Below are 13894 nucleotides of genomic sequence, written 5' to 3' on the forward strand. Positions count from 1 at the left end.
CCCAGCCAAAGGCTTAAATACCTCTCCCACTTCCCTCATCCCCCAGTCATTCTGCCGAGGAACAAGGAACAGTAGAAGAAATAGGGTGAAAAGGTGCTAGAAGAATAAAAATAACAGAAAATTATTAGGTAAGCATAAGTTATGTTTTTCTTCATAAATGGAAAAAGTCCACAGCCGCATTCAAAACAATACCCAAGCTATAGAGAACACTGAATGCAAAAACAGGAGGGTACAAACGGGAAGGAACAAAAGGCGGCCCATTCTGAAGGCACCATGCCTGCAAACCCTACCCAGAAATAGACCCCGCTTCATTTGAAGCCGAGAAACTTTGAAAAAGAAAGCCCAAGGACACTGACCCGCAGATAATCCATAAGCCTAGTTAGAAACCACAGAAATAGACTCAACAGAGCCAACACGCCTCCAAGAGACACCGCCGTCCAGCAGTTGGTCCTCAACAACACACCCCTCACTAGAGAAAGGGAGCAACACTGACAACTCCCCCCCCCAAAAAAAAGGGAGAAAACATGAATAAAAATTAAGGATTACCAAAAGCCCCCTAAATAGGGAGCAACCAGTTCCAAAATAAAAAATAAGGAACCCCAAGCCCAAGCCAAGCCCACGGAGACCCGAACTGGTCTTAAGATCAAGGCAGGCAATGCCCAGACCCCGGAAGTACAGAAACCACAAGGTTAAAACCGGGAATCTGAAACCAAGAAGAAAACGTCTCCAAAATACAGTGCAACTGCACCCTGAAAGACAACTGAAGACAGAGTCTTCAGGACACAAGATGACTCAGAATAATGAAATATTCAGAGATCAAACACGTGCAGAAGACCCAGATAAGCGAACACCTGAGTCAACACCACACACCACAGTCATACAAGGATGACTCTAATAGAACACTTGTAAGAAAGGAGAGCAGCTATAAGAGATAACAAACCCCAATAGTCAGACTGCTAGACATCCACTAAATAGTGGGTACATCACAGACTATCTAAAAGCCGCCAGACCTACTAAAATATCTGTGACATGGAGAAGCACAGAACCTCATGGAGGCTCACCGAACCTCAGTGATACGAGGACGGATAACAGATTTTAGATCCTGGTCCACACCGGGCCAGCCCAAGCGACAGGCAGGTCTGAAAGGGGAACAGAAAGGACCCCAATCCCCAAACCCTAGGGAAGGACGGAATGTAGAGGACTCAGCCCCCTCAACAGATCTTGGATGCTAAACCAATAACTTCTTTCAAGATGTAGACTCAGAGAGAACCACAAAGGAGATGAACATCGCAAAATGCAGTAGACCTCAATGAAGACTTAGCATACTGACAGTCTCAACATGGAGATTCCAATCTCCCCAGATGGAACCGAACAATCCCCAGAGGGATAAACTGCTCACGCTAACAGGCTAAAAGCACCTGTTCCAACCTCCTGTACACAAGACAGGACAACAACCCTCCAGAGAGAGGAACCTCCCCCAGGACAAACAACCCCCCCAAAGGGAAGGGCACAAATAAAAAGAGCCAGAGACTGATAAAACCAAAGCCGCAAGCAGACAGAAAACCTGGCCAAGCTGCTAGCAGGCTCAACTAGCCAGTCCTTAGGCCATAGCCTATGTTCCCTGGAAAAAAAACTGTATCACCCCGAACCAGCCACAGGATCATAAGCTTCCGGACATCCAGAAAAATCCCAAATAAAACTAAAGGCCAGAGCCCCAGAATTTTTAAAAACAAACGCCCCAGGGAACACGAATACCCCGTCTGAAAAATCAGACCTCACAGGGGAATAACCGGACTAACCCGGAAACAGGGACAACACTCACCCAAAAGGAAGAGAACCCACCTTACAGGAGTCCACCACAAAAGAGCTAGGGCACAACAGAGGCATGCCAAGACTCCGGAGACCAAGGGAGAATTATCAAGGACAAAGTCACCCGAAGAGCAAATAACACAAAGACTAGTCTCCATATCTCCTCAGAGTACATAACCAGAGGACCATACCCAGAAAAATAATGCAGAGCATCCCAAACTCCCGGTAGAGAAAAACCCCTAAGCGAAGCTTGGAGAAGGAGACAACCCAGCCTAACGTCCCCGATAGGGAGACAACAAACTCCCGAAAGCAGTAAAAAACCACATGGCCCTCCTTAAAGAGAGTATAATTATCAGATGGCTCTTTCGGAAACCACAAGGCTACCTTGTATCACCCATAAGGCGGCCAAACCGCTAAGGGGAACGGACAGTCCAGAAATCCCGACCCAAAGGAAGAGAATCTCAAAAAGAACAAGTCCAGGAAAAGGAATTTACAAGGAGCCCCTGAAGGCAAGACCCCCAGGAACCGGCGGCAAGGAGGCCCTAAGTCCTCCAAACTTCCAACCCACGCAGGAAAGAAACTAAGTCCCGATGAAATAACGGAAACAACCGAGTGTGTCGCAGCGGAACCTTACCCAGTCGACCAGCTAGAAAGGCTAGCAAGGACTGAACCCATCCTCCATGCCTCGCAGACCGTTAGGTCCTTTCAAATGCTTAGCTGAACTTGTAAATGAAAAACAAGAAAAAAAACACAAATAATAATGTGAAACACTCGGCCACCCAACTGGACCAGCCATGTAGAACAGGCGCCACGTGTCTGAGATAGGCCGCAAGACAGAAGGGTCCTAACCCACTCAGGACCAGCCTGATACTCAGGGTCGATACTATCAAGGCCGCAGATAGGCATCCCCAGAGATGGAAAATAAACATCCAACAAACATAGGTCCACATGTCTTCACACCAACAAACTTCCGTAGAAGTAAACTGAGCGCTTAAAAATCACGTGTCAATTCCAGAAAAATTCCCGAAATACATAAACATGAGCTCAAATAAAAAATCATCCTAACCGGATTAAAATAAAAATAAGGCAACCCATAGGTTATCGCCCAAGAAGAACAGTCACACCCGTAGGACCGGGATCCTGTTCTTCCAGCTCAGGACCGGAAAGGATACTCAAACAAGGCTATAGAAAGATTACTTCATCCTCACAAAGCTAATGCTGCAAGCCGCCCTAAGTAGAAGACTGAGAATTCCCACATCCGTTAAGGATGGGATCCTCCAACAACGCCAGAATCTGTCTCAAAAGAACCTCGAAGGAGCACCAGTCTAATGAAAGACACAGCATACCTTCGTCTGAGCAAAAGACGACCCGAAGGTTGTCCCCCTGAAGCTTCAGGGACAGTCGTTTCCCCAGAGAGCTGAGCAGGCCATCCCATGCTTGAAGAGCCCCGGTCAACAGAACACGTACAATATCGCAACCACACTTCTGGCAGTTGCAAAAGCGCCAGCACCATAATAATGGACATGCGAAAACATGCCATGACCTCCGGGGGGAGCAAGCCAACTTCCAGAGAAGGAAAAGCAAAATCTGGGTTACCTGCATGTGCAGTAAGCGTTGGCTTTAGGGAACTCGCCACTCAGGGAACAGACTCCCCCAGAGACAGATGGCTCAGCGGCCTATTGATTCCCCGATCCCGAGGAATGGAGCACTCTAAGACAGCATTCTGAACATAACTGGAGGGCATGTATCACCCGGGCCAATTCGTATTCCTCACGAGAAAAAGAATCAGTCACACAATATCAGAATCCTCCATAACTGGGATACTGAATACAAAACGGAACAAATTAAAAAAAAAATTGTAAACGGTTCCTAACACCCACAATGGCTGGGGCACTCACCACCTCCTAGGACCCAGACACCAGTGGACCAGAAATTTTCCGTCGCCACACTGTCAGGAAAGCCGAAATGGAGAGTCAAAACGTGACCACGCCCGGTCACCAGGTGCACAGTGCAGGCCAAAAAGCGCGCTCAAATGTAAAAACTGTGTCATTTCCAAAGGCCGTTATGTTCCATAGCCAAGAGCCTAAGTAACACTACACATAAGCAAGTTGAATCACATAAACATGATTAAAACCCTCCTGTTCAATAACCCCCCTCAGGAGATATTAACCCTTGATTCCAAGATACAAAAGGAGCCTCACTGAGACCCTGAGTTATAGTTAGTCCCGCAAGGTGGTAACCTCTCGGGAAAACATTTGTAATACAGACAATCATAACGAAAGTAAAATGAAACGATCTTACCGGAATCTACACCGTGAAACCGGAACACGGCCCTTAAAGTGTGACAGATAGTAGCATCTCCTCTGCCATGGACTTGAGAGAAGAAAGCAGGCAGCGAAACTCGTCAACGCTGATTGCTTGTGGAGCTGTTAATATGAGTCGGGATGACTCTCCCTGCATCTCCGGACTCTAACTTTCATCCATGCTCTCACTGAGAGGTTGACAGGACTACTTAAAACTCCAGTCCCATGCCGAAGAGTACTACCCTCCATAAGAGACTATCGAAAACTTCTGACACTTCTCTGCCAACCTCCTGGGACGAAAGGCAAAGAATGACTGGGGGATGAGGGAAGTGGGAGAGGTATTTAAGCCTTTGGCTGGGGTGTTTGCCTCCTTCTGGTGGCCAGATTCTGAATTCCCAAAAGAAATGAATGCAGCTGTGGACTCTTTTCATTTATGAAGTAAATATTTCATGCTGAAAGTTCCTTTATTTGTTAAAAGCGTTCACCGCCCTGAGCTGCTCAGGCAGCCTACGGCAGAATGCTATTTTGCTAAGAGGTGACATTTCAACCTCTTAGTCCATAGTCGTATGGGCTTTCTGGCTTGGCACCAGCTGGCCCGCATTGAAACGTCACCTCACAGCAAAATAGCGTTATGCCATGGGCTTCCTGAGCAGTTCAGTGCGGCGAATGCTTCAAACAAAGGAACTTTCAGCATGAAGTATTTTATGTGAAGAAAAATAAATGGAGAAGCTGCAATCAGGACATCCTGCTGTGCAACAAAAAAACAACACATGAACCTCAGAAGACTATACTATCAGTTATTAATTAATAAAGTACACATATTCTGGAGCATTAACGCTATGTCCAACTATATACCTGATGATGTTGGGTCTTCTGAAAAGTCAGGAAGTTCTTCAGGAGGATCCCCGTAGAAAGAGTTGAATTTGTGACTGGACACAGCCGCTAGAACTGCACCCTGCATAACCAAAAAATAATCAAATATTACACGTTTATCCATAGGCTTGATTATATGTATATAGCACAGTAATGTTTTAGTACATAAGTGTGAATGTTAACAAACATACTAACTCTTACTTGATAATTCCATGGCTCTTAAAATTCTAATTTTGGTTCTTATATAATTTCTTGACTCTTAAGGATGTATTGTGGCTGGCATATACATGCATACATATATCAACAAATACAAATATGTCCTATAGTGTTAAAAAAAAAATTTATGCTTACCTTATAAATTTATTTCTCTTGTGGTGTATCCAGTCCACGGGTTCATCCATTACTTGTAAGATATTCTCCTTCCCAACAGGAAGTTGCAAGAGGACACCCACAGCAGAGCTGTCTATATAGCTCCTCCCCTAACTGCCACCCCCAGTCATTCGACCGAAGACAAGCAAGAAAAAAGGAGAAACTATAGGGTGCAGTGGTGACTGTAGTTTAAAAATAAAAAACACCTGCCTAAAAATGACAGGGCGGGCCGTGGATTGGATACACCACAAGATAAATAAATTTATCAGGTAAGCATAAATTTTGTTTTCTCTTGTAAAGATGTATCCAGTCCACGGGTTCATCCATTACTTGTGGGATACCAATACCAAAGCTTTAGGACACGGATGAAGGGAGGGACAAGGGAGGGACAAGGGAGGGACAAGGCAGGCACTTAAACGGAGAGCACCACTGCCTGTAAGACCTTTCTCGCAAAAATAGCCTCCGAAGAAGCAAAAGTATCGAAATTTGTAGAATTTAGAAAAAGTATGAAGCGAAGACCAAGTCGCCGCCTTACAAATCTGTTCAACAGAGGCCTCATTTTTAAAAGCCCATGTGGAAGCCACCGCTCTAGTGGAATGAGCTGTAATTCTTTCAGGAGGCTGCTGGCCAGCAGTCTCATAAGCTAAGGGGATTATGCTTCTTAGCCAAAAAGAAAGAGAAGTTGCCGAAGCATTTTGGCCTCTCCTCTGTCCAGAGTAGACAACAAACAAAGCAGATGTTTGTCGAAAATCCTTAGTAGCTTGGAAATAAAACTTTAAAGCACAAACCACATCAAGATTGTGTAAAAGACGTTCCTTCTTTGAGGAAGGATTAGGACATAATGAAGGAACAACAATCTCCTGATTGATAAGCAGATAACTCCTAAACTCTTCGAGCCGAGGAGATAGCTACTAAAAACAGAACTTTCCAAGATAAAAGTTTAATATCTATGGAATGCAAAGGTTCAAACGGAACCCCTTGAAGAAATTTAAGAACTAAATTTAAACTCCATGGCGGAGCAACAGGTTTAAACACAGGCTTGATTCTAACTAAAGCCTGACAAAACGCTTGAACGTCTGGAACCTCAGCTAGATGTTTGTGCAAAAGAATAGGCAGAGCAGAAATCTGTCCCTTTAAGGAACTAGCAGATAATCCTTTCTCCAATCCCTCTTGGAGAAAGGATAAGATTCTAGGAATCCTGACTTTACTCCATGAGTAACCCTTGGATTCACACCAGTGAAGATATTTACACCATATCTTATGATAGATTTTCCTGGTGACAGGCGTTCGAGCCTGAATTAAGGTATCAATGACCGATTCGGAAAAACCACGCTTCGATAGAATCAAGCGTTCAATCTCCAAGCAGTCAGACGCAGAGAAATTCGATTTGGATGTTTGAAAGGACCTTGAAGTAGAAGGTCCTGCCTTAGCGGCAAAGTCCATGGTGGAAAGGATGACATGTCCACCAGATCTGCATACCAAGTCCTGCGTGGCCACGCAGGAGCTATCAAAATCACTGAAGCTCTCTCCTGCTTGATCTTGGCAATCAGCCGAGGGAGCAGAGGAAACGGTGGAAACACATAAGCCAGGCTGAAGGACTAGGGCGCTGCTAGAGCATCTATCAGCGCTGCCTTGGGGTCCCTGGACCTGGACCCGTAACGAGGAAGCTTAGCGTTCTGACGAGACGCCATGAGATCCAGTTCTGGTTTGCCCCATAGTTGAATCAACTGGGCAAATACCTCCGGATGGAGCTCCCACTCCCCCGGATAAAAAGTCTGCCGACTTAAAAAATCTGCCTCCCAGTTCTCTACTCCTGGGATATGGATAGCTGAAAGATGGCAAGAGTGAACCTCTGCCCATAGAATTATCTTTGAAACCTCCAACATTGCCAGGGGGCTTCTTGTTCCTCCTGATAGTTGATATAGGCCATAGTCGTGATATTGTCGACTGAAATCTGATGAACCTGACCTCCGCTAGCTGAGGCCAAGCCTGAAGAGCATTGAATATCGCTCTTAGTTCCAGAATGTTTATTGGAAGGAGGGCTTCCTCCTGAGACCACGAGCCCTGAGCCTTCAGGGAGTTCCAGACTGCGCCCCAGCCCAGAAGGCTGGCATCTGTCGTCACTATAGTCCATTCTGGCCTGTGGAAGCTCATTCCCCTGGACAGATGGACCCGAGATAGCCACCAGAGAAGAGAATCTCTGGTATCCTGATCCAGATTTAGCAGTGGGGACAAATCTGTGTAATCCCCATTCCACTGACTGAGCATGCAAAGTTGCAGCGGTCTGAGATGTAGGCGGGCAAACGGAACTATGTCCATTGCCGCTACCATTAAGCCGATTACTTCCATACACTGAGCCACTGACGGCTGAGAAGTGGAATAAAGAGCACAGCAGGAAGTTAGAAGCTTTGACAACCTGACTTCTGTCAGAAAAATCTTCATTTCTACTGAATCTGTCAGAGTTCCTAGGAAGGAAACTCCTGTGAGAGGGGAGAGAGAACGCTTTTCTTCGTTTACCTTCCACCCGTGAGACCTCAGGAATGCCAGAACAATGTCCATATGGGACTTGGCGATTTGAAAAGTCGATGCCTGTATAAGAATGTTGTCTAGGTAAGGAGCCACCGCTATGCCTCGTGGCCTTAGAACTGCCAGTAGGGACCCTAGAACCTTCGTAAAGATTCTTGGTGCCGTGGCTAACCCGAAGGGAAGAGCCACAAACTGGTAATGCCTGTCTAGGAAGGCAAACCTGAGAAACCGATGATGATCTCTGTGTATCGGAATGTGGAGATAAGTATCCTTTAGATCCACGGTAGTCATATATTGACCCTCCTGGATCATAGGTAGGATGGTTCGAATAGTCTCCATCTTGAAGGATGGGACCCTGAGAAATTTGTTTAGGATCTTGAGATCCAAGATTGGTCTGAAAGTTCCCTCTTTTTTGGGAACTATGAACAGATTTGAATAGAATCCCTGCCCCTGTTCCTCCCTTGGAACTAGGTGGATCAATCCCATGACCAGAAGCTCTTGAACACAACGTAATCTCTCCTTTGGAGACGAGGCTTTGAAATCCAGAAGATATCCCTGGGAAACCATCTCCAGAGCCCAGGGATCCTGGACGTCTCTTGCCCAAGCCTGGGCGAAGAGAGAAAGTCTGCCCCCAACTAGATCCGGTCCCGGATCGGGGGCTACTCCTTCATGCTGTCTTAGAGGCAGCAGCAGGTTTTTTGGCCTGCTTTCCCTTGTTCCAAGCCTGATTAGGTCTCCAGACTGGCTTGGACTGGGCAAAATTTCCGTCTTGTTTTGCAGCAGAGGAAGTTGAAGCTGCGCCACTCTTGAAGTTTCGAAAGGAACGAAAATTGGTCTGTTTGGTACTTGATTTGTTGGACCTATCCTAGGGAAGGGCGTGGCCTTTTCCTCCAGTATTATCAGAAATGATCTCCTTCAATCCAGGCCCGAATAGCGTCTGCCCTTTGAAGGGGATGTTAAGAAGCTTAGACTTTGAAGTAACGTCAGCTGACCAGGATTTAAGCCATAGCGCCCTACGAGCCTGAATGGCAAAACCTGAATTCTTAGCCGTTAGCTTTGTTAAATGAAAAACGGCATCAGAAATAAATGAATTGGCTAACTTAAGAGTTTTAAGCCTGTCTAGGATATCATCCAACGGGGTCTCCACCTGTAGAGCCTCTTCAAGAGACTCGAACCAGAAAGCCGCTGCAGCAGTGACTGGGGCAATGCATGCAAGAGGCTGGAGAATAAAACCTTGTGAATAAAACCTTGTTGTATAAAGATTTTCTTAAGGAAACCCTCTAGTTTTTTATCCATTGGATCTAGGAAAGCACAACTGTCCTCGACGGGAATAGTTGTACGTTTAGCTAAGGTAGAGACTGTTCCCTCCACCTTAGGGACCGTGTGCCACGAGTCTTGTGTAGCGGCATCTATGGGAAACATCTTTTTAAAGGCAGGAGGCGGAGAGAACGGTACACCTGGTCTATCCCATTCCGTCGTATTAATTTCTGAAAACCTCTTAGGGATTGGAAAAACATCAGTGTAAACAGGCACAGCAAAGTATTTGTCCATTTTACACAACTTCTCTGGGACTACAATGGTGTCACAGTCATCCAGAGTCGCTAAAACCTCCCTGAGCAACACGCAGAGGTGTTCAAGTTTAAATTTAAATGCTGTCATTTCAGAGTCAGACTGAAGTAACGCCTTCCCTGAATCAGAAATGTCACCCACAGATAGAAGCTCTCCTGCTTTGGCTTCTGTACATTATGAGGGTATATCAGACATAGCTACTAAAGCGTCAGAAAGCTCTGTATTTATTTTAGCCCCAGAGCTGTCTCGCTTTCCTTGTAACCCTGGCAGTTTGGACAATACCTCTGTGAGAGTATGATTCATAACTGCCGCCATGTCCTGTAAAGTAAACGCAGTGGAGCCGCCAGATGTACTTGGCGTCACTTGAGCGGGATTTATAGGTTCTGACACATGGGGAGAGTTAGATGGCATAATCTTCCTTTTGTCAGTCTGAGAAACCTCTGGTGATAAATCTTTAAAAGCTATAATATGGTCTTTATAACTTATAGAAAGGTCAATGCATTTGGTACACATTCTAATAGGGGGTTCCACAATGGCTTCTAAACATAATGAACAAGGAGTTTCTTCTATGTCAGACATGTTTAACAGACTAGTAATGAGCAAGCTTGGAAAACACTTTAATAAATGTGAAAAGCAATTAAACAAAAACGGTACTGTACCTTTAAGAGAAAAAAAACTACCATATAAACTGCAAATCAGTGTTAAAAGCAGTAAACTCTATGAAATTTTTACAGTGTGTACAAGAGACTAAAGCAGCATTGCACCCACTTGCAAATGGATGATTAACCCCTTAGGCCCAAAACTGGATTAGAAAAATGGTAACACCGTTAAAAAACAGTCAAACACACTGCCACAGCTCTACTGTGGCTCCTACCTTCCCTTAAACACGATTTTTGCAGGAAAGAACTCCTCTATAGTGGTCCTAGATGCCAGAGGACTCCTTTAGAGAAGCTGGATGTCTCAGTCTGTATAACAACTGCGCATAAAGTGTGCGAAAATAGGCCCCTCCCACCATGCACTCACAGTCAGAGGGGCCATGAAAAAACTACTCCTAGGAGTAAAATAACAGCCATGTGGAAAACTAGGCCCCAAAATAAAGATTTATCACCCTCAGAGAAAAAATGTTTTTCCTGTTAAGTAATACAAACGTTTAAACACTAAGTACTATGAGGGTTAACATAAAAATGACCCTTATCTTGTAAGCATGATCCCAGTCGCTGTTAAATCACTGTATCAGGCTTACCTCAAATATATCAGGCACTGTCAGTATTTTCTAGACCTTATCATCTCTCTAGAAAAAAATATACTGAACATACCTCAAATCAGGTGATTTGCCAACCGTCACCCCAACTGAAGTTTTCTTTCCATACTCTTCAGTTATGTGTGAGAACAGGAATGGACCTTAGTTACAAACCGCTAAGATCATCAACCTCCAGGCAGATTCTTCTTCCAATTTCTGCCTGAGAATGAAACAGTACAACGCCGGTACCGTTTAAAAATAAAAAAATTTTGATTGAAGGTAAAAACTACACTAAGTCACCACATATCTCTTGATACTTCCTTTCTTGTCAAGAGCTTGCAAGAGAATGACTGGGGGTGGCAGTTAGGGGAGGAGCTATATAGACAGCTCTGCTGTGGGTGTCCTCTTGCAACTTCCTGTTGGGAAGGAGAATATCCCACAAGTAATGGATGAACCCGTGGACTGGATACAACTTTACAAGAGAAATGGTTTACTGTAAAGTAGGACTATAAACTAAAACATGCTTTCTTTCACTTACAAAATAAACTATTCTTACATTGTTTTTATCATATAAAGCAATTAAACTGACATTAAGTTTTATTATTTTGTGAATCTAAAAACATAATTTATGCTTACCTGATAAAGTAATTTATTTTATGGTGGTGAGAATCCAAGATCCATTACTCCATGGAATGACTCTTCCCTGCCACTAGGAGATAGCAAAGAGTATCAAACCCCAAAAGCTCTATTAAAAACCCTCCCACCTTACTGGAAACTATTGTGATGTATAGCAAAGCACAAAAAGTAGAAAATAAGAGGGGGAAAAAAATAGGAACAGGGAAAAAATATGTCCAAAAGAAATAAACCATCAACAGAAAAATAATAGGGTGGGGTCTCAAGGACTCTCACCAACATGAAAGAACTTTATTGGGTAAGCATAACTTATGTATTCTTTTATACAGGTGGTGAAAGTCTATAAACCATTACCCCTGGGAACCAATACCCAGCTCTGGAGTACACAAGCAATGAGAAATAAGGGCAGGATAAATAGAACATTTTTTCACAGATAAACTAAATCCACAACCTAAAGAAAAAGCAGAGTATAACTCTCTCTAAATGAAAGCCAAGAAAATCCATGATCCATACACCAAGGAATAACGGCTCTCCAGACCTAATGATAAATCTTCCTGGTCACAGGCTTACAGGCCTGCATCAAAGTCTCTAATGGAATCAGAAAAATCTCTGCCTAAGAACTAGTCATTTAATCTCTATGCCATCAATCTTAGATAATTGGATGGGAAAAATTACCTTGAGGCAAAAGGGTCTGGGCACAGAGGAAGAAGCCAAGGTGGGCAACTGAACATCTGAATCAGATCTGCATACCAAACACTGCAAGATCAAGCTGGAGCAATTAGAATTACTGATGTCTCCTTTTGTCTGATTCTGGGGGTCACTCTGGGTGGAAGAACCAGGGGAGGAAAAACATAGGCTCATCAAAATGACCATGGAGCTACCAGAGCATCCACAAACTCCACTTAAGGATCCCTGGACCTCACACAGTACCTTGGAAGTTTGTGGAACAACCAAAAAACCATCAGATCTATCTCTGGTAGACCCTAAAGATCCACTATCTGATTGAAAATATCCAGATGGAGAGACCACTCGGCTGGATGCAAGGACTGACAGCTGAGAAAATCTGCCTCTCAGTTGCCTACTCCTGGAATATGAAAAGCAGAAATTAGAAAGCAATTGACTCCTGCCCAGGAAAAAAATCAAAACTCTTCCTTCATGGCTAGGGAACTGTGAGGTTTCACTCCCTTACATTCAGTTACAGCAAAGAACAGAATCCAAACCAGAACCAAACATCTTTCCCTGAAAAGAGAAAGAAACGCCTGGATTTAGAATCCATATCAGCAGACCAAGACTAACCATAGAGCCCTTCTAGAAAGTACTGCCAAAAACATACTTTTAGCATTAATCTTAAGAATGTCAAAAACAGCATCACAAATGAAAGCAGAAAACTGCTCAGAAAGACAACTTAAACAAATGGAAGATCCAGCAGCCACATAAGCAACATAAACTGTTGGTCTAAAAAGATAACCTGCTTGCTGAAAAGCCCTCCTATGGAAGGATTCTAACTTCCTATCTAAAGGGTCTTTAAAGGAAGAGCTATCTTCCAAAGGAATAGTAGTAAACTTATCCAAAGTTCAAATGACCCCATCAACTTTGGGAAAAGCTTCAATGTTAGAACAAGTTCAGTTTTAGAAGCCAGTAAAGGATACATTTTCTTAAACCTTGCAGAAGGATTAAAAGGAATGACTTGCATAGCTTATTTCCTGGAATCTATCTCAGAGACCGCATCAGGGATTTGACCATAGGTTTAAAAATTATGTTAAGTTACAGACTTATCCTCATTTACTTTAGGATCTTTAACCTCTAAAGTAAGCAAAATCTCCTATGTTCAACCTTTAATAAAAAAAAAAAAAAAAAAAAAAAAAAAAAAACAGGATAAGATGGATTCATGATCAAAGGAAGACCCCTGATCATCAGAGAAAACCTCTTCCTCTGAGGATTCAGCAGTTTAACCAACTTCAGCAGGCTTAGAGCTAGTAGAGGGTAAATTATGAACAGACCGCCTACACTTGCTTGGAGGAGGCATACCCTCCAACATTTCAGAGCGAATGAAGTCCCTACCTCCAGGAGCAAAATCTAAAGAACTCTCTTGTAAGGAACAAACAGAAGAAACAGTAACACCTTTAGAAGCAAGAGCAGCATTAGACTAGTCAGAATGCATTAAAACATTAAGACTTGTTGCATAAATGTGCTGCAGATAACACCCTTCCACTGGTAGAAAAGTGTTATGACAACCCAGCTTCTAAAGTAGATTTAGGGATATAATTTAAAGGCTCCATAAGTGCAGAAAACTATCAAAGAGGTTAAATGTATAAATAGACACTTGATAGAAAATAATGTGACATCCATCAATCCCCACAAGGTAGCTTCTGCATTTTGGCTAATAAGCCATAATAGCTAAATACCACACTCAATATTTAAAAGAGCCTATGTATCCCATTGGTTAAAACATAAGTGGGAGGTTGTCAATAAATTAAAGCAAATTGTGTGCTATAATGGCACCAAAAGCTGTGCTAAAATGGCACCAAAAAGTTAATTCCTGATGTCCCAATGCTGAAGAAGAATCAGATAC

The 13894-nt window shown here is 43.6% G+C and overlaps 1 protein-coding gene across 1 annotated transcript in view; it reads right to left on the reverse strand.

Moving 5' to 3' along the window:
• The window catches only part of CASK (calcium/calmodulin dependent serine protein kinase), a gene marked incomplete in the record, with an annotated part of 883427 nt that overhangs the window by 524598 nt on the left and 344935 nt on the right, over positions 1-13894 (reverse strand). The window contains 1 exon segment of the mRNA XM_053706489.1: positions 4968-5067. Within this exon segment, the coding sequence (XP_053562464.1) occupies positions 4968-5067 (100 nt within the window).

This window comes from Bombina bombina, chromosome 3 (assembly GCF_027579735.1).
Source record: "Bombina bombina isolate aBomBom1 chromosome 3, aBomBom1.pri, whole genome shotgun sequence".
NCBI classification, from domain to species: domain Eukaryota; kingdom Metazoa; phylum Chordata; class Amphibia; order Anura; family Bombinatoridae; genus Bombina; species Bombina bombina.